The sequence below is a fragment of the Schistocerca americana genome, chromosome 1 (genome assembly GCF_021461395.2).
Source record: "Schistocerca americana isolate TAMUIC-IGC-003095 chromosome 1, iqSchAmer2.1, whole genome shotgun sequence".
NCBI lineage: Eukaryota > Metazoa > Arthropoda > Insecta > Orthoptera > Acrididae > Schistocerca > Schistocerca americana.
In genome coordinates this window covers 816,828,148-816,847,431 of record NC_060119.1, presented here as the reverse complement: position 1 = coordinate 816,847,431, position 19,284 = coordinate 816,828,148, and the positions used below count along the sequence as shown (strand labels likewise).

Here is a 19,284-nt window from a genome sequence, read left to right as displayed (position 1 = left end):
TAATGTTGTAAACAGCACTGTAAAGCATGTCTGGAGTTATGGTGAGGCATTGGCTTTGGATGTTGTCTTTCAGCATCCGTAGAAATGTCGGTCGATCACGATACACTTGCGACTTCAGGTAACTCCACAGCCAATAATCACACGGAATGGGGTCTGGGGACCTGCGAGGCCAAGCATGACGAAAGTGGCGGCTGAGCACACGATCATCACCAAACGACGCACGCAAGAGATCTTTCACGCGTCTAGCAATATGGGGTGGAGCGCAATTCTGCATAAACATCGTACGTTCCAGCAGGTGTTTATCAGCCAAGCTGGGGATGATGCGATTCTGTAACACATCGGCGTACCTCTCACCCGTCACGGTAGCAGTTACAAAACCAGAATCACACGTTTCCTCGAAGAAAAAAGGCCCAATAACGGTTTTTTTGGTCTAATAAAACCCCATGCATTCCAAGCATGTGTGTCAATTTTTACCTCTCTATCTACATTATTCCATGGTTTATTAAGTTATCAAATTTATACTGACTTTTTGATCACCCGGTATATAATAAATGCTTTTGAAAGATAATTTTCTACAGTTTTCTATCATTTAAAAGTTAACAACAAAATAGGGGTCCGCTTTTGGGCAATTTCCTCTATGTATTGAAGGTACTGTACGAGACTCCATTTCATAAGGAAAAAATCAATCTGTTCTAAGGTCAGAAACTTATAATAACTTATGCGACCATTTGTGACTAAACCCAAATGATACTGAAAAAAATGCAGAAAGGCTGAATGCGTGATTTGTAAAATGCATACGGTAAAAGGTGTACACATTAACATAAGTGCAATGTTCAGAATTTTTATGAACAGAAAATCCTGTAAACTGTTGAATGGTACATGCTTACTGAAATAATGGAGGTTTCAATTTTTCGGTATTTCACAGTGAATTTGGATTTCTGTGGCCATTAATTGCTTTAAAATTCATGCATTTTTATTTCAAAACATTCTATTGCATAACTCATCATATTATAACATTGTACACTTACAGAACACATTTGAGTGCATAACTTGTGTGTCATATCTATTCAGTGTTGTTTTCAAGATGGTTTTACGTATATGTCCTTAAAAAGCAAATCGCATACGTTTATGTTATATTGTTCTCACACAGTAGCTTTCCTGCACCGCCATCATTGCCATTAATTTCTAACATTTCATGTAAGTGTTCACTGTCATCTTTCTAATGGTCTCCGTTATACCTTTTCTGTAAACAGTACACACGTTCACCAATTTTTTGATCCTGCCATAAAACTTGCATTAGTATAGTTACAGAATATATTTATATTGCATAATATATTAATATAATGTATTAGCAGTTTTAGATTTTCTCTAACAAACAGGAGAATAAGTACATATGATGGCACAGAACATCATCAACTTTTGTTTTCTACAGACGAAACTATAGATAAACATTGAAAAGAAAGTTTGAATCATGCTTCGCTCTCGATTTGTCTCATTAGATGTACTCTCTTTGGTGCATTTTGAAACGTGTCAGAGGATACAGACTAGTTAAATTTTGTATGTAATTTCCATACTATACTAGCTGCCACAAGGATATGTGCATACAATTTGTGCCAGTTTCACAAATTTTCTATGAAAGCTGAATTATAGTTTCTAGTTTGTCCCAAACAGAAATATAAATATTTTGGCATACATTGTGATAACTTGATTCAGATTTCTGAGGCAGTTTTGCAGAAAGCTGCCTCTAACAACGCTAGCTTTGATTTCTAACGTTTTAGCATAAAAAACTACTGAATTTTCCTAATAATAAATTAAATTGCTATCTGTAAATTCAAATCTACAGGATTTCTGCGTTCCTGAACTGTATATTAATCTTAATAAACACACACACACACACACACTCACACACACACACACACACACTACACACACACACACACACACACACACACACACACACACACACACACACAAACAAGACACGCTGCACTACACGCTAATAGAAATATGTTGTGATTTATTCAGTTGTTCATGATTGGAAAGAGAAGCATTGTAGAAAACTGTACATTCAAAAGAATGTCACTTTATTTGGAAACATGTTAAACATTCGAATTGTGGCAGTACTCGTATGTCCTTACAGCAATCCCACTTTCTTTGCAGTGTTGCACAAAGCAGATTTCACACAGGTACTGGTTCGTCCCTCCAGTGTCTGAGGTCGACTCGAGGTATTGACTGACTCGTGCAGCTGACTCTTTGGTTCCTGAAATTAGAAGAAATATTTTCGTTATTTATTTTACTTACATATTTAGAGAAATTGTTCTAAGGTTTGGTGTAAGTGTCTAACAAATAAGTTTTACCACTAAATCATCAAAGCATCTTCGGATTTCCACAGTGGGCCTGCGGTTATGCTGGTAACTCATAACAGTTGCAGTGTTGTATTTATGAGTGATGCATTACAAAAGTTTGCAATTATGTTTTTACTCCAGGTTGTAAACAAAACATTTTCGAATAATCAGAAATGCAGCATTGTATTATGTGGATTATATTAGTAATTCACCAGAAAATAAGAAATGTCGTGGAAAGAACTTTCTACTATTAGCTAGAATGCGTGTCAATGGACTCTTAAGTGACAATAATTTTTTAGAGTGCAAATAATTTTTAAGTCAACAGTGTGCTCCTTATACACAAATGCCTGACGGATAAAGATTTTGTACTTACAACAGCCAGGAAACACATAGCTGACTTTGAACTGTATGGGGAAAGCGATTCCGCTGTAACGAACGATAATTAAGCACAAATGTATTAGTAACTTACAAGAATGAAGCTTGGACGAATACTAGCGGCTGCACCTGGGCCAGGTCATTCGTATTGTCGCACAACACTCTCGCTAAACTTGTCTTCCTGATGCTGTCCAGTTGTGCTGAAACGATAATGAAACCGAGTTATAAACACTATGATAATAACGAAAACCAGAGGATTACGCTATTGGAGTTTCCCGTAACTGCAAGATATGCAACAGATTCTAGCAGCAAACAAAAACTGCTAATAGACTAACATGATTCAAATACACTCCTGGAAACGGAAAAAAGAACACATTGACGCCGGTGTGTCAGACCCACCATACTTGCTCCGGACACTGCGAGAGGGCTGTACAAGCAATGATCACACGCACGGCACAGCGGACACACCAGGAACCGCGGTGTTGGCCGTCGAATGGCGCTAGCTGCGCAGCATTTGTGCACCGCCGCCGTCAGTGTCAGCCAGTTTGCCGTGGCATACGGAGCTCCTTCGCAGTCTTTAACACTGGTAGCATGCCGCGACAGTGTGGACGTGAACCGTATGTGCAGTTGACGGACTTTGAGCGAGGGCGTATAGTGGGCATGCGGGAGGCCGGGTGGACGTACCGCCGAATTGCTCAACACGTGGGGCGTGAGGTCTCCACAGTACATCGATGTTGTCGCCAGTGGTCGGCGGAAGGTGCACGTGCCCGTCGACCTGGGACCGGACCGCAGCGACGCACGGATGCACGCCAAGACCGTAGGATCCTACGCAGTGCCGTAGGGGACCGCACCGCCACTTCCCAGCAAATTAGGGACACTGTTGCTCCTGGGGTATCGGCGAGGACCATTCGCAACCGTCTCCATGAAGCTGGGCTACGGTCCCGCACACCGTTAGGCCGTCTTCCGCTCACGCCCCAACATCGTGCAGCCCGCCTCCAGTGGTGTCGCGACAGGCGTGAATGGAGGGACGAATGGAGACGTGTCGTCTTCAGCGATGAGAGTCGCTTCTGCCTTGGTGCCAATGATGGTCGTATGCGTGTTTGGCGCCGTGCAGGTGAGCGCCACAATCAGGACTGCATACGACCGAGGCACACAGGGCCAACACCCGGCATCATGGTGTGGGGAGCGATCTCCTACACTGGCCGTACACCACTGGTGATCGTCGAGGGGACACTGCATAGTGCACGGTACATCCAAACCGTCATCGAACCCATCGTTCTACCATTCCTAGACCGGCAAGGGAACTTGCTGTTCCAACAGGACAATGCACGTCCGCATGTACCCCGTGCCACCCAACGTGCTCTAGAAGGTGTAAGTCAACTACCCTGGCCAGCAAGATCTCCGGATCTGTCCCCCATTGAGCATGTTTGGGACTGGATGAAGCGTCGTCTCACGCGGTCTGCACGTCCAGCACGAACGCTGGTCCAACTGAGGCGCCAGGTGGAAATGGCATGGCAAGCCGTTCCACAGGACTACATCCAGCATCTCTACGATCGTCTCCATGGGAGAATAGCAGCCTGCATTGCTGCGAAAGGTGGATATACACTGTACTAGTGCCGACATTGTGCATGCTCTGTTGCCTGTGTCTATGTGCCTGTGGTTCTGTCAGTGTGATCATGTGATGTATCTGACCCCAGGAATGTGTCAATAAAGTTTCCCCTTCCTGGGACAATGAATTCACGGTGTTCTTATTTCAATTTCCAGGAGTGTATATAGACCTGATACAATTAAAGCTGAGACTTATGAGTCTCAACTTCATGAATTAAAATTTGTGCAACAACTGGGACTTGAACCTGGATCTGATTGCTTACTAGGGAGGAGTGCTAGCCTTTACAACACTGTAGCTGTGTAGGTAACATAGCAGCACGAACTACCCTAGTCCAAGGTCTCCCTAACACAAATTTCAGTTCATATCTTCAGCTTACTTTAATTCGTTTCTTCAGCTTACAACATTATCGTAGATAAGTTTGAGAGAAATATGTCTAAAAAAATTCATTATATCTCATCTAAAGATTACGTACGCCAGAGGTACAGGCGGGATTTCCCTATTACGTTTGAAGTTTGTGTTAGGGAGAGCACTGGACTAGGATAATCCATGCAGCTGTGTTACCTATTTTGCTGGCATACCCACCTCGTAAACAACGAAACCTTTGTTCAAGTCACGGTTGTGGCACCAATTTTGGTTAATTTCTTCAGCTTCCGTCATGGTTCAAATGTCTTTATTAATAAAGCATGCAGTTTATTTTTATGTGTTTGGACCTACGATTAATCCATGAAAAACGAGCTCTGAAGCGAGATCCATCGAAGCAACCAAACTGTAGAATGGGGTTACTTTGGTCCACAGTTTACCTGTCTTTTTATATAAGGCAAGAAAACGATTGATAGTGGCAGAGAGAAAACAAGAAATTAAAAAAGATATTAAACAAAACACATTACATCTCTTACTGTGGTACAATTAAATAAAAGTGGGTCAATTCCGTCCAAACTCAGGGCTACTTCGACCCACTAAGTTATTTCTTCAGGAAAAAAACGGTAAAATGATGTTAGGACAAAGCAAACTCAATGAATATCTCTAGATTAGACGTTCAAGGGCATAGGAATAATTTAAACACTATATTTTGAAGGCAGGAACAGGGAATATTGAACTTCATTCAGAAGATGATACAGTGAATATACAAATGTAGTATATTTCACAAGTCAGCTAATTCATTTTCAAGTTATGTGTTGCACTATAGCAATAATTTGCGAAGAAATATATTGTATGTTAAGGCTACTGTACAATATGAGTTCTAAACTTATGAAATTAATTACTGAAGCTCTGGTACCTGAAAATAGCCACGTTTTGTTAGTCGTGTTTGACTGATAATTCTTATCAAATCCTCCCTGGGATAAAATAGTTTATCTTTTTGTTCTGTCCTTTTGCAGTAGCACTTTAGCCCCCACATCACTCACCTCTTTCCCAATTCCGTAATATTCGTCTTAGTCGTAAAAAAACTGAAGCGTATTGCGAGGTTTGGCCGCGCGGTTTGAGGCGCCATGTCACGGATTGCACGGCCCCTCCCGCCGAAGGTTCGAGTCCGACCACGGGCATGGATGTGTGTGTTGTTCTTAGCATAAGTCAGTTTAAGTAGTGTGAAGTCTAGGGACCGATGACCTCAGCAGTTTGGTCCCTTACGAATTCACACACACACACACACACACACACACACACACACACACACACGCACACATACATATTGCCCAACTGCTAATTTATCTTTCAACATTTTGTGGTGTTGGACATATTCTTGTACATCAGAAAAACTTCTGGAAACTGTATTATATTCTAGCACAACTTTATTTTGGGGTTTCTTTGGACAGACCAATTGTGCAGGGCAAAAGTAACCCCATGTTTTGCTAAAATGTGTACCATTTTACAGAAATGTTAAATATTTTATCTGAATTGTATTTCATACAAACGACAGATTCTCATTCTTATTACCTAACACTAACAGAATGCAAAATTACGTCCACCATACTTTCAGTTTAACTGATGTGACCCTCCAGGCAGAAATTATTGGGGTGTAACAGTTGTTGAACTATTTATGATCAACATTGAGTCCAGTGCTGCCAACACAGTATTACTTCACGGAACTCGCGACTTTCTAGATCGTTCTTCGCACATTGTGAATGCATCCTGCCTTCTTTACTCTATGCTAATGACATAATCTTAGCGTGAAAAAAAATTTGAAACTTTTTCCGACCAGTGGGCAAAAGTTCCCTGCAAAGGGCCAAAGTAACCCCAGATCTCTGAATGTTAAAAGTAAATAGGCTGCATAGCCATGATGAGTAAAGATTGTAGTGTTGTGTGGTTCCTCTGAGGTCTACGACGGACTCCACCAAAACAAGTACGAGGCGTGTTTTTTTTAAGAAGGTCCGTTTTGTTGTAGACACTAGTAGTTCGTGTGCATATCGCAAAGAGCGCGTGCATCGTGTACCGGCATGCCTCGGGAACAACTGTGTTCAGTTTCAGCTCTGTAGCTAACCTGTACGGCTCTGTTCTGTGCTTTCAAGATGTTTAAGACTATCAACTCGCCCGCCGCGTGTGAGGTTCGCTCAGTGATACGGTTTTTGTCAGCAAGGAACCTGCCTGCTACAGAAATTCATCGACAGATTTGCGAAGTGTACGGTGATACTGTTATGAGTGAAAGTGCTGGCGTCAGTGTTTTGGGATAGGCATGCTGTTTTGCTGGTCGACTTCATGCAACAAGGAACCACTATCAATGCAGAAGCATACTGCCAAACCCTGAGAAATCTACGCAGAGCGATTCAAAATAAAAGATGTGGCATGCTGACAAAGGGAATTGTCCTTCTCCATGACAATGCAAGATCTCACACTGCAGGTCAGACTCGCGATTTATAGGACAGTTTTGGTTGGGAAGTTTCAGACCACCCACCCTACAGTCCTGATGTTGCACCGAGCGATTACCATCTGTTTCTCCTCCTCAAACAACACCTCAGTGGCAACCGTTACAATGATGACGACGACGTGAAAACGGTAGTGAACTATTGGTTACCGGAGCAGGCGGCAAGTTTTTATGGAGACGGTATTTTAAAATTGGTTGAGAGGTATGATACATGTTTCAACAAACTTGGCAACTATGTCGAAAAATAGAGTGAAGAATGTATTTTCTGAAAACAAATTTACTTTTCTGAAATAACCTTGCGTTTTGTACTTACGTTCAAACGGACCTTACTTAAAAAAACACGCCTCGTATTCTACCATTTTTGTTTCCTGTTCCGATACTCTGTCTGGGATTTTAGGTCTCATCTAAGTAACACATTAATCTCTGTCTTTCTGTCTTCCTATCCGATGTGATGGTCCTTTGTTCGTTGTTTCGCTTCTTTCCCAAGAAGAATTACAATAAGGTCCGTGTGAAACACACAGCCATAAAACATCTAGATTTTCATTGCTCTCCAAAGGTGCGGAGCTTAAGTAACACCACGCTACCACAACTTCGCATAAAATACAGTCCATCGCTGTGTGTGACATGGAACTGACGCTACTGTCTCGACAGAATACTTAAGTGCGGTGAAAAGAGATCGTAAGAACAAACCTTGCATTTTAAAACCACAACTGTTGGAGTGAAGGGGCGAAATAGAAAATGGAACACAGTCATAGAGGCAGCACAACACTGTGTCATTTACTTTTCGTTCCAGAAACTGCACGTCCTGGTTGATAATTTTTAACTTGACAGCCCTTCAGGAGAGGGGACATTTGTTTCATGTTAGGTAGTAATGTTGATGTTCAAGTGTGCAGATATCAAACACACACAGAACTCGAGGAATCAACGCTCAGCACGTTTTTTGTTATAAGATCGGGAGAAAATTTCACTGCCTAGTGTTAATACCAATGAAATTTTATGTGTATGTTGCTACATGTTGTTCAGTAACAACAAGTGCCAACTTGATTTACGAGATGGTTTTGTGTATGTGGCTCCATATACTACATGTTTCAGATAAGATGTTTTTCTCTCTCTGTTACAAAGTAGTAAGTGAAAGGAACATTTATTTAGATAGGTAAACATAAAAAAAACGTTACTCTTTCTAATACATGTTTAAAAATTATACGTCGTTGCTGTAATTCCCTGGAAAATAGCTAAATCAACTGTATTCATAATTCCGCAGAACGAGTAACGTTTCTTACGTTTAGCTATCTAAATAAATATTCCTTTAACTTATTATATCGTAAGTGATAGAGAGAAACACCTTATGTGAGCCGGCCGGGGTGGCTGAGCGGTTCTAGGCGCTACAGTCTGGAACCGCGCGACCGCTACGGTCGCAGGTTCGAATCCTGCCGCGGGCATGGGTGTGTGTCATGTCCTTAGGTTAGTTAGGTTTAAGTAGTTCTAAATTCTAGGGGACTGATGACCTCAGAAGTTAAGTTCCATAGTGCTCAAAGCCATTTGAACCATTTTGAACTTTATGTGAAACACCGTGTGTTGGGCCGTTTATCACAAACGGAAATTTACCCAGAGTTATTGACGAGATCTGCACATTTATTTTAAACAGATAAGAAGTGGGCAGCTGAATTCAACACACTACTAATTTTGACGTATTTCCCTTGAAGGATTTGCCAAAACTCCGGCCACAGATGTAAACCTCGGCAAAATGCACAGCACGGTATTGAACGGTCACCGTTAAAGGTATGTAGAATAGATGATACCATAGACACATAAAAGAATGGGCACGGATCATTTCACAGGAACCGAATTTGTTGGCAAATTTCGAACGTTTTCAAAATAATCGAAATGCCTTTGTCCATCGACTTCTTACTGCGGTTCCATCACTTTATTCCAGAAAAGAGATAACAATAAGGGAAGTCGGTGGAAGGCAGTGGCTCTGCAGCGAAACAGGTGAAATCGGTATCCTGTGCTGCAGAAGGCGCTGGCAGTGTTTGCTGGCATGAAAAAGGATGCTTCTTACTGGTTACTGTACAAATTGTGGTGAATAACATTTCAGTTTTGTAAGAAGTGGATGAGAAAAACTCTGATAAAAGTCTGGTTTTAAAACATTAAAAAAAACCTGTTGTTTCCCATGGGGACAATGCATCTGTCCGCTAATGTGCCGTGATAAAAAGCTGAGTGATCCGAAGTAAGAAACGTTAGAAAATTCATACTATTCGCCAACTTAGCTCACTATTACTTCCGGCTAGAAAACGTTTCAAGCCCAACGAAGACGCCGTTGCAGTTCTACATGGGAAATAAGTGGATTTTTACCTTAAAAACAGAGTATTTATTTGTCACGCTGAGAAAAGATCTCCTTACTACGTAATTACCAGTAACATGTAATTACGCCCATACTTAGGTCGAAAAACTTGTAGACTATTGTAGCCAACCAGCGTCAAGTGAAATACATTGAGGCGACAAAAGTCATGCCACACCTCCTAATATCCACTCGGACCTCCTTTTGCCCAGCATAGTGCAGCAGTTCGACGTGGCATGGACTCCACAAGTCATTGGAAGCCCACCGCAGAAATACTGAGCCATGCTTCCTCTACAGCCGTTCATAATTGCGGAAGTGTTGCCGGTGCAGCAGTTTGTGCACGAACTGACCTCTCGATTATGTCGCATATTATGTCCCATAAATGTTCGATGGGATTCATGGGAGGCGATGTGGGTGGCCAGATCATTAGCTCAAACTGTTCAGAATGTTCCTCAAACCAATCGCCAACAGCTGCGGCCCAGTGACATAGCGCATGGTCATCCGTAAAAATTCCATTGTTGTGTGGGAACATTAAGTTTATGAATGGCTACAAACGTTCTCCGAGCAGCCGAACATACCATTTCCAGTTAATGGCCCGGTCAGTTGGACCAGAGAACCCAATCCATTTCCATATAAACACAGTCCACACCGTTTTGGAGCCACCACCAACTTGCACAGTCTTACTGACAACGTGGTCCATGGCTTCGTTGGGTCTGTGCCATACTCTAAATCTACCTTTAGCTCTTACCAACAGAAACTGGGACTTATCTGACCAAGTACATGTTTTTCCAGTCGACTAGGGTCCAATCGATTGGTCACTAGCCCAGGAGAGGCGCTGCAGACGATGTCGGGGTGCACTTGTGTTAGTCGTATGCTGCCATAGCCCATTAATACCAACTTTCACAATACTTTCTTATCGGATACGATGGTGGTAAGTCCCGTATTAGGTTCTGCAATTATTTCAGGCAGTGTTGTTTGTCTATTAGCAATGACAGCGCAAACGCCGCTGCTCTCGGTCGTTAAGTGAAGGCCACTGTGTTGTCCGTGGTGAGAGGTAACGCCTGAAATTTGGTATTCTCGGCACACAATTGACACTGGATTTCGGAATATTGAATACCCTAACGATTTCCGAACTGGAATGTCCCATGTGTCTAGCTCCAACTACAATTCCGCGTTCAAAGTCTGTTAATTCCTGTCATGTGCGGAAACCTTTTCACATGAATCACCTGAATACAAATGACAGCTCCGCCAGTGCACTACCCTTTTGTACACTGTGTACCCGATACTACCGCCATCTTCATATGTGCACATCGCTGGCCCATGACTTTTGTCGCCTCAATGTAAACAACTATCTAGTACTTGTGGTAACCATATAGCTGAACTTCAAGACACACAAGTGTCTAGTAATACATTTTGTGATATTATTAACATATATGCGTTATTTAGTTCTGTTAAAAAATTCACTGCTCAAGCAGGAAAAATTCTCTTGGTGCATTTCCAAGGGAAAGTTTTTAACCATGCTTTACCAACTAAGGTGACGTCGACAAAATGTGACAAAGATTAAAAGAGATAGCGTTTACAGAAAATACGAGTTTTATATCAAGTAAATTATTAGGAAACGGAACATATCCCCCAAGGTACACTAAACACATCACAACACTGCTGCGAGAGAGAGAAAAAGAAATACACGCCGGACTTAAAAGAATGTAAAATCTTCGAGACTGACCACGGTTAACAGATGCCTGAAACTTAGCGGGGACTTCAACGCGAAATGCTTTTAATAGCTTCCGTAATGAAACTTTGTTACGTAATCTGGGAGAAAATCCAAAGAGGTCGTATGTGTAGTGAGCCAGTGGCAAGACACAATCAATACCTTCACTGCGTGTTACCAATGGTAACGTTACCGACGACCACGCCACTGAAATGGAATAACTGAATGCGATTTTTTGTCACAGAAGAAGCAATAAACATTTTAGAATTCGAACCAAGAAAAGCTGCCAACATGAGCAGCTTTGAAGCAGACAGCCTTGGTGTAGTGAAGCAACTTTTCACTTCACGCTGGAAAATCTACCAGTAGAGGTTGTATACCATTTGCATTCCTTTCGAAGTATACTTATGATATAGCTCTTTATCTTTAGCAATTATGTGGAACCGCTCTCTCGGCGAAAGATCCGACTTGAAGATTGGAAAATTGCTGAGGTCACACCAATACACAAGAAAGAAAATACAAGTAATCCGTTGAATAATAGACGCGCATGACTGACATGATTTTCGGTACAACTATAGAACGTATACAGTGTTAAAACATTAAAGAAACACCTCCAAGAAAACGGTCTGTTGACACATGGATTCAGCAAATATCGTTCTTCTTAAACACAATTGACTTTTTGATCACACGGAGTAAGGAGTGGTATCAGCAAGGAATATGATGTTGATTCCATGTTTCGAGACTTTCAGAAGGCTCTTGACACGGTTCTTCACAAACAGTTTCTAATCAAATTGCCTGCCGATGGAGTACCATCCCAGCTGTACAAATGGATTCACAATTTTCTGTCAGAAAGGTCGCAGTTGGTACCAACTGACGGGAAATCATCTAATGAAACCTTACTTATATCTGGCGTTCCTCAGCGAAATGTCATAGCTCAGTTGTTCTTCTTAATCTGCATGAACGATTTAGGGGACAACACAAGCAACCTACGTAGATTGTTTGCAGATGATGGTACCATTTGCCGTCTAGTACACTCATCAAAAGATCACAGTAGGTTTCAAAATTATTTAGACAAGATTTATGTATATTGCGAACAATAGCAAATGACCCCAAACAATAAAAAGTGTGACGGTCCTCCACATGAGATCTTAAAAGAAATCCGTTAAATTTCGGCTACGAGGATTGAATGAAAAGTAATGCCTCCACCTTCGTTAACTGGATTTGGATGGGAATATTTTAATAAATCAAACGTAGAAATAATCCTTAGAATGTAATCTTTAATTACCAATATTCACTTTTCCACATAATCACCAGCCTACTGGATACATTTCTGCCAACGGTGAACAAGTTTTCTGAAGCCGTCGCGGAAGAAGTCGACACACTGTTTCCGCACCCACAGTCTCACAGTTCTCCCAACGTATTTATCAGAAGCGTAATGATGTCCCCGGAGATCGTCTTTCATTATCGGGGACAGATGGAAGTCAGACGGTGCTACATCTGGACTGTATGGAGGATGCCGTACGGTGGTGAGGCTTCAGTCTCTGAAGTTCTGCTGTAGCGGCACGTGAAGTGTGTGGTTTGGCATTGTCATGGTGCAGGAAAACATTTCCCTTTTCCTTTCGGGACCTTGTGAGGCGTCGTTTCAGAGTTCGCAGCGTTGTGATGTAACGCTCTGAACATCTGCGTCCCAGAATACTGTGGCCATGATTTTTCCAGCTGAGGGCTGCATCTTGATTTTTTTTTTCTGGGGCGTTGTCTTTGTGTCGATATTCCATAGACTGACGTTTCGTCTCCGGGTCGTAATGGTGTACCCACGTTTCGTCTCCTGCCCCAACTGAATGGAGAAAGGCGTCACCTTCATTCCCGTAAAGCGAGAGGAGTTCCTGGCAAATTTCAAGTCCGTCAGTTTCAGTTCAGGAGTCAGCATACGGGGTACCCATCGTGCACAGATCTTCCGATAGCCAAGCAAAGTAATAATGTTACCGACACGTTTTTGTGTAATGACGATTGTGTTTGCAATTTCTCTCTGAGTGATACGACGATCGTCCTGAATAAATCACAGATTTGTGAAACTCGGTGGTTGCTGTCACAGGCCGTCCAACTCTTTGTTTGTCACGCAGGTCAGATGTTCCCGCCTCAACATCTTTAAACTTACTCGCCCAACGACGCGCAGTACTCACATCAATATATTCATCATAAACTGCTTTCATTCTCTGATGAATCTCCTTTGGGGTGACACCTTTGCTGTCAAGAATTCTATGACTGAACGTTGCTTAAATCGCATTGACCGACCGTCTGCGCAGGGTTCCATACTTTACACTGTAACAACACAACCGTTCAATGCTAAGGCTTCCCGCCAACTGGAGCTGTAGAGAAGAGGCTACGGAACAAGTCAGTACTTGCTGCATACCAATGCTGCCAACTGTTGAAGAGTTACGAAGGTGGAGGCATTACTTTTCAGTACATGATACATCACACAAACGTAAAGCTGTCGATTAACAAAATACCTAGGGATTAACAATTACGAACAATTTAAATTGGAACCATCACGCAGAAAACGTTATGGGGAAGGCGAAGCAAGACTGCATTTTATTGGCAGAAGATGCAACGAACCAGGAAGTAATGCACCGCATTTCTTCTTCAATAGTTCTTTATTGAACATAATGAGAATGACACACACGAAGGATGGTGTTTTATCTACACACCCTATTTTTCCACATTATCTCCATCCCGTTCTATCGCCTCCCTCCAGAGCGAAACAAGGGCATAAGTATCCTGTCGGTACCAATCCTTGTGCTGGTGGCGTCCTCAAAATGTCTTCCACGAATGGCATCATTTAGTGGCCCAAACATCAGCTCGCTGTAACATGTCAGGTGTGACAGCCGTGCATGGTGTCCCCGACCGCGACAAATCGTGGAGCTCCGCCTTCTGGTAACCTCACCATCCGTGCCCAGCGACTGACTGCCCTTCTGTCGACAGCAGATGCTCCATAGACTTTGCACAAGCGTTTGTGAATATTTCCCCCACCATCTGGAGAACTCTCGTATTATGGAACAGATATTCCGAAAAGCGGTACTTGGTATTCCTGTTATTTGTCAAGACCTGTGCAGGATTTTCTAGGATTAATAGCAGTAGGAAAATGTTAGTATGACTTGAGCAGTTACTTAAAAATATGGCATCATGGAATAAAAACCCAGCATTTTTATGTCGTCTGTGCCTCGCGTCTTCGCTTAGCCAAGAACACGAAACGAAACGAAACTTCGCGATCAGGCTACGCGATGTCGAATGCCAGCTGCGCCATCCTCGGGCAATGGATTTATGTGGACGTTGTACGGAGGAACTTGGGGTCAGCACACCGCTCTGCCGACCGTCGTCGACATTTAGACCTTGGAGCCGCTACCTCTCAAACAGACAGTTCCTCAACTGAATGCATCCCAGCCCAGTCCTCCTACCAAGAAAAGTCCTTGGCAGCATTACGAATCGAACTCGGATGCTCCACATGGCAGTAATCTACACTGACTCCTCCCCTACGGAGGCTGTCGAATAAAGAACACAAATTTCCTAAATGTGTCTGCAACCATTGTGTATTTTTATGAATAAAGTCGTCTAGATCATGTAATAATTTATATATTTATAACAACGTTTCTGCTACTGCCATAATCAGATCTGTAATTAAGATTAAAGCAACAAAAGAATGAGTGGCGTTAGTTGCACACCAGTAAACCCCCAGTTCTTGAAACACTCGAATTCCGACATATAAAATAGTTTCAAACGTCAGATTGCTTTCAGTTTCAAATGTCAGATTGCTTTACAAATGAGTTAATATATTAAATAGTTGACGTTATGCATGTAACCGAAGATAAATAGTTGGGATAGATTTGAAATTATGCTTGAAGTTTCTTGGAAGCCCCCTTGTGTTTTCAGAATGAAACACTAGATGAATATAATTCGGGTAATTTGAGCTCCATCTTAAACAAAAGGGAGGTTTTAATGCATCTCAGTGCCTATCAGAATACCAAACCTTCGTCCAACTGGTGGGAGGCGGACAATACCGCAAAGCAGGGGATGGCCTATAAGGGTGAAATATATGGGGACTTTGAGTGCTCAAGAACCGATATGGTAGCTGTAGAAACTCCGAAAACTGTCAGCTAACGGGGCTCTGGTGAAGCTGTGACAGGCCCACCCAGCTAGCAGTGGATCAACAATCAACTTTCGACAAGGGAACTAGCCTCGGAAAGAATAGATAAAAAAGGCAACGACCCGGCAAGGCAAACTGACAACGAATCAGAATTTTGAACATTAGAACACTGACAGGGAAGGGAGAGGGGACAGCGGATGTGGTGGAAAGGGTAAAGCTAGACATTTTAGGAATGGGAGAGACAAAATGAAAAGGAGAAAGCGTTAGGGAACTGAGAAGAGGTTACAGCTTGTATTGGAGTGGAAATGAGGAAGAAAGACAAAAGGGAGTGGGAGTTGTGCTGAGGCATAGTCTAAAATAAGAGGTACAAGGATAAGGGACAGGATAATGAAGATCACAATAATGACAAACAGAAGAAGTACAGAGGTGATTCAACTGTGTGCCCCTCAGGTGGGCTGTACATCTCAAGAGAAGCAGGACTTTGAGAAGGAACTACAAAAGTAGTGAAATGGACAAGGATAATAGTCATGGGAGACTTGAATGCACACTTAGGGAATGAAAGGCAAGGGTATGAAAATGTACTGGTAGCAGAAGTATGGGGAAGTAGAAATGAAAGACATTGCTGGAACTTTGTAAGAGAAATGGTTGAGTTGAGGTGACTCCTGGTTTCGGAAGAAAGATAGCCACCAAGTAACGTGATACAGCAGGAATGTAGCGCATAAATCTTTGCTAGATTACATGCTCTATGACACGGAAACGAAGAGGACTGCAACGGATACAAAGGTACACTACTGGCCATTAAAATTGCTACACCACGAAGATGACGTGCTACAAAGGCGAAATTTAACCGACAGGAAGAAGATGCAGTGATATGCAAACGATTAGCTTTTCAGAGCATTCACACAAGGTTGGCGCCGGTGGCGACACCTACAACGTGCTGACATGAGGAAAGTTTGCAACCGATTTCTCACACACAAAGAGCAGTTGACCGGGGTGCCCGGTGAATAGTTGTTGTGATGCCTCGTTTTAGGAGGAGAAATGCGTACCATCACGTTTCCAACTTTGATAAAGATCGGATTGTAGCCTCGAGCGATTGGGGTTTATCGTATCGCGACATTGCTGCTCGCGTTGGTCGAGATCCAATGACTTTTAGCAGAATATGAAATCGGTGGGTTCCGGAGGGTAATACGGAATGCCGTGCTGTATCCCAATGGCCTCGTATCACTAGCAGTCGAGATGACAGGCATCTTATCCGCATGGCTGTAACGGATCGTGGAGCCACGTCTCGATCCCTGAGTCAACAGATGGGGACGTTTGCAAGACAACAAGTTAACATCTGCACGAACAGTTCGATGACGTTTGCAGCAACATGGACTATCAGCTTGGAGACCATGGTTGCGGATACCCTTGACGCTGCATCACAGACAGGAGCGCCTGCGATGGTGAGCTCAACGACGAACCTGGGTGCACGAATAGCAAAACGTCATTTTTTAGGATGAATCCAAGTTCTGTTTACAGCATCATGATGGTCGCATCCGTGTTTGGCGACATCGCGGTGAACACACATTGGAAGCGCGTATTCGCCATCGCCATACCGGCGTATCACCAGGCGTGATGGTATGGGTGCAGTTGGTTACACGTCTCGGTCACCTCTTGTTCGCATTGACGGCACTTTGAACAGTGGACGTTACATTTCAGATGTGTTACGACCCGTGGCTCTACCCTTCATTCGATCCCTGCGAAACCCTACATTTCAGCAGGATAGTGAACGACCGCATGTTGCAGGTTCTGTACGGGCCTTTCTGGATACAGAAAATGTTCGACTGCTGCCCAAGCCAGCACATTCTCCAGATCTCTCACCAACTGAAAACGTCTGGTCAATGGTGGCCGAGCAACTGGCTCGTCACAATATGCCAGTCACTACCCTTGATGAAGTGTGGTATCGTGTTGAAGCCGCATGGGCAGCTGTACCTGTACACGCCATCCAAGCTCTGTTTGACTCAATGCCCAGGCGTATCAAGGCCGTCATTACAGCCAGAGGTGGTTGTTCTGCGTACTGATTTCTCAGAATCTATGCACCCAAATTGCGTGAAAATGTAGTCACATGTCAGTTCTAGTATAATATATTTGTCCAATGAATACCCGTTTATCATCTGCATTTCTTCTTGGTGTTGCAATTTTAATGGCCAGTAGTGTACTATCGCTTGAGGCATTGGATAGTGACCACCAACTATTGGTAATGGGCACAGGAATCAGAAGGGAATGGAAGAAAGCAGAGAACCAGTAAAGGAGAATCAGAGTATGGAAACTGAAGGAAACGGAATTCGAGAAAGAATATCAGGATATTATAAGGGGAAGGTTACCAAAGGATCAACCCAATGCAGGGGAAGAGGAATGAGGACAATTTAAATGTGCTGTGATAGAAGCTGTATAACTGTTTGTGGAAGGACAAGTGACAGATAACGGAGGCACTATGGTGGAATGAAGGAGTCAAGGAGTGGAAAGGAAGAACAAGGCTCAGACTGTAGTTCAGGAAAGGATGAGATTAGCAAGAGAGGACAATAAGAAAAAATTAGAAAGAGACCAATAAGACAGTGGCTGTGGAGAGAAGGAAGTGTATAGAAGAATGTACAAAGATGATGAAGACAGCAGCGGAAGGAAGGAAGAAAGTACTTTATGGAATGGTCAAAAATAGGAGGAAAGGTTTGAGAGAGGCTGCAACAATGATTTTAATAACAAAGAGACACTGAAGGTTGTGTGGAAGGAGTATTTTGAGCACTTGCCAAATCCGAACGGACTTGGAGATGAGGATAATAGACTATAGGAGGCAAACGTAAACTCGCGGAGGGAGGGGTGGGGGGGGGGGGTGGGGGGGAGGAGGACCTGACTGGGAAGGAAATTCAAATGGCACTGGACAAGATGAAAGGAAGAAAGGCACGAGGTGTGGACGAAATGGTGAAGGCAGCAGGATAGGTTGGGGAACACTGAGTGTACGACGATGGTGTGCAAGGAGTAGAAGATTCCAGAAGATTGCAAGAGGGCACTAATTGTCCCTATACTCAAGAAATGGAGTAGGAAGGATTGTAGAAACTACAGGGGAGTCACAATAATACCACACTGTGACAAGATATATGAGAAGATCCTGGAGAGCATAATCCGAACAAGGGTCGAGAACAAACTGACAGAGGAGCAGCATGGTTTCAGACCTAGGAGGTCAACTCTTGACATCATACCTGCAGTGAGGTAGCTCCAGTAGCAGCACTACGAATTTGGAGCTCTTCTGATGGCCGTCCTCGATGTAGGAAAGGCATGTGATAGAGTCTGTAGAAGAACGATCTGGGAAGCACTAGAAAAGAAAGGGATGAAAAAAGAGACAACAAGCAGAATGAAGGAGATGTACTGTGGAAGTCTGTATGAAAGTGGGAAATGAAAGGATGAATTGGTTCTAGCAAATAAGTCATGTGAAACAGGGTGGTGCATTGTCACCTATCCTTTCCATTGTGGTCTTAGATGAAATAATGACTAAGGTGGCAGAAAAAAAAACTGGAGAAGGCAAGATGAAAGCAATAGTATTCGTGGATAACTTGATGAGAAACAGGGAGGAAGAGATTCAGGAACAGCTGGATGCTTGGGAAGAAACAGTGAGACAGTATGGAACGAAATTTAATATAAATAAATGTGAGATCCTAGAAATAAAGATAGAACAACTAGCGGAATAAGGATTGGGGGTGAACTATAGAAGAAGATGGAAAGTGCCAAGTACTTGGAAAGTGTGATGAAGAAATTGGAATAAATGAGAAAAAAATCAGTGAACGTGGTAGACAGGCAGAAGCATTCGTGCAAAGCACAAGGTTTGGAACCAAGACGTCCTACAAAAAAGTAAAGAAATAATATACAGAAGTCCCTACATCGCA

General features: G+C 42.9%; 1 protein-coding gene across 1 annotated transcript in view; it reads right to left on the bottom strand.

Annotated features, from left to right (window-relative positions):
- Positions 1–2,063: 2,063 nt before the first annotated feature.
- Positions 2,064–19,284, bottom strand: part of LOC124594408 (peroxidase-like) — a 193,027-nt gene continuing 175,806 nt past the window's right edge. The window contains exons 18-19 of the mRNA XM_047132781.1: positions 2,815–2,920; positions 2,064–2,260 (exon numbers count right to left, since the gene is read on the bottom strand). Of these exons, the coding sequence (XP_046988737.1) occupies positions 2,179–2,260; positions 2,815–2,920 (188 nt within the window). The 3' untranslated portion in view covers positions 2,064–2,178. The remainder of the gene's footprint in view (positions 2,261–2,814; positions 2,921–19,284) is intronic.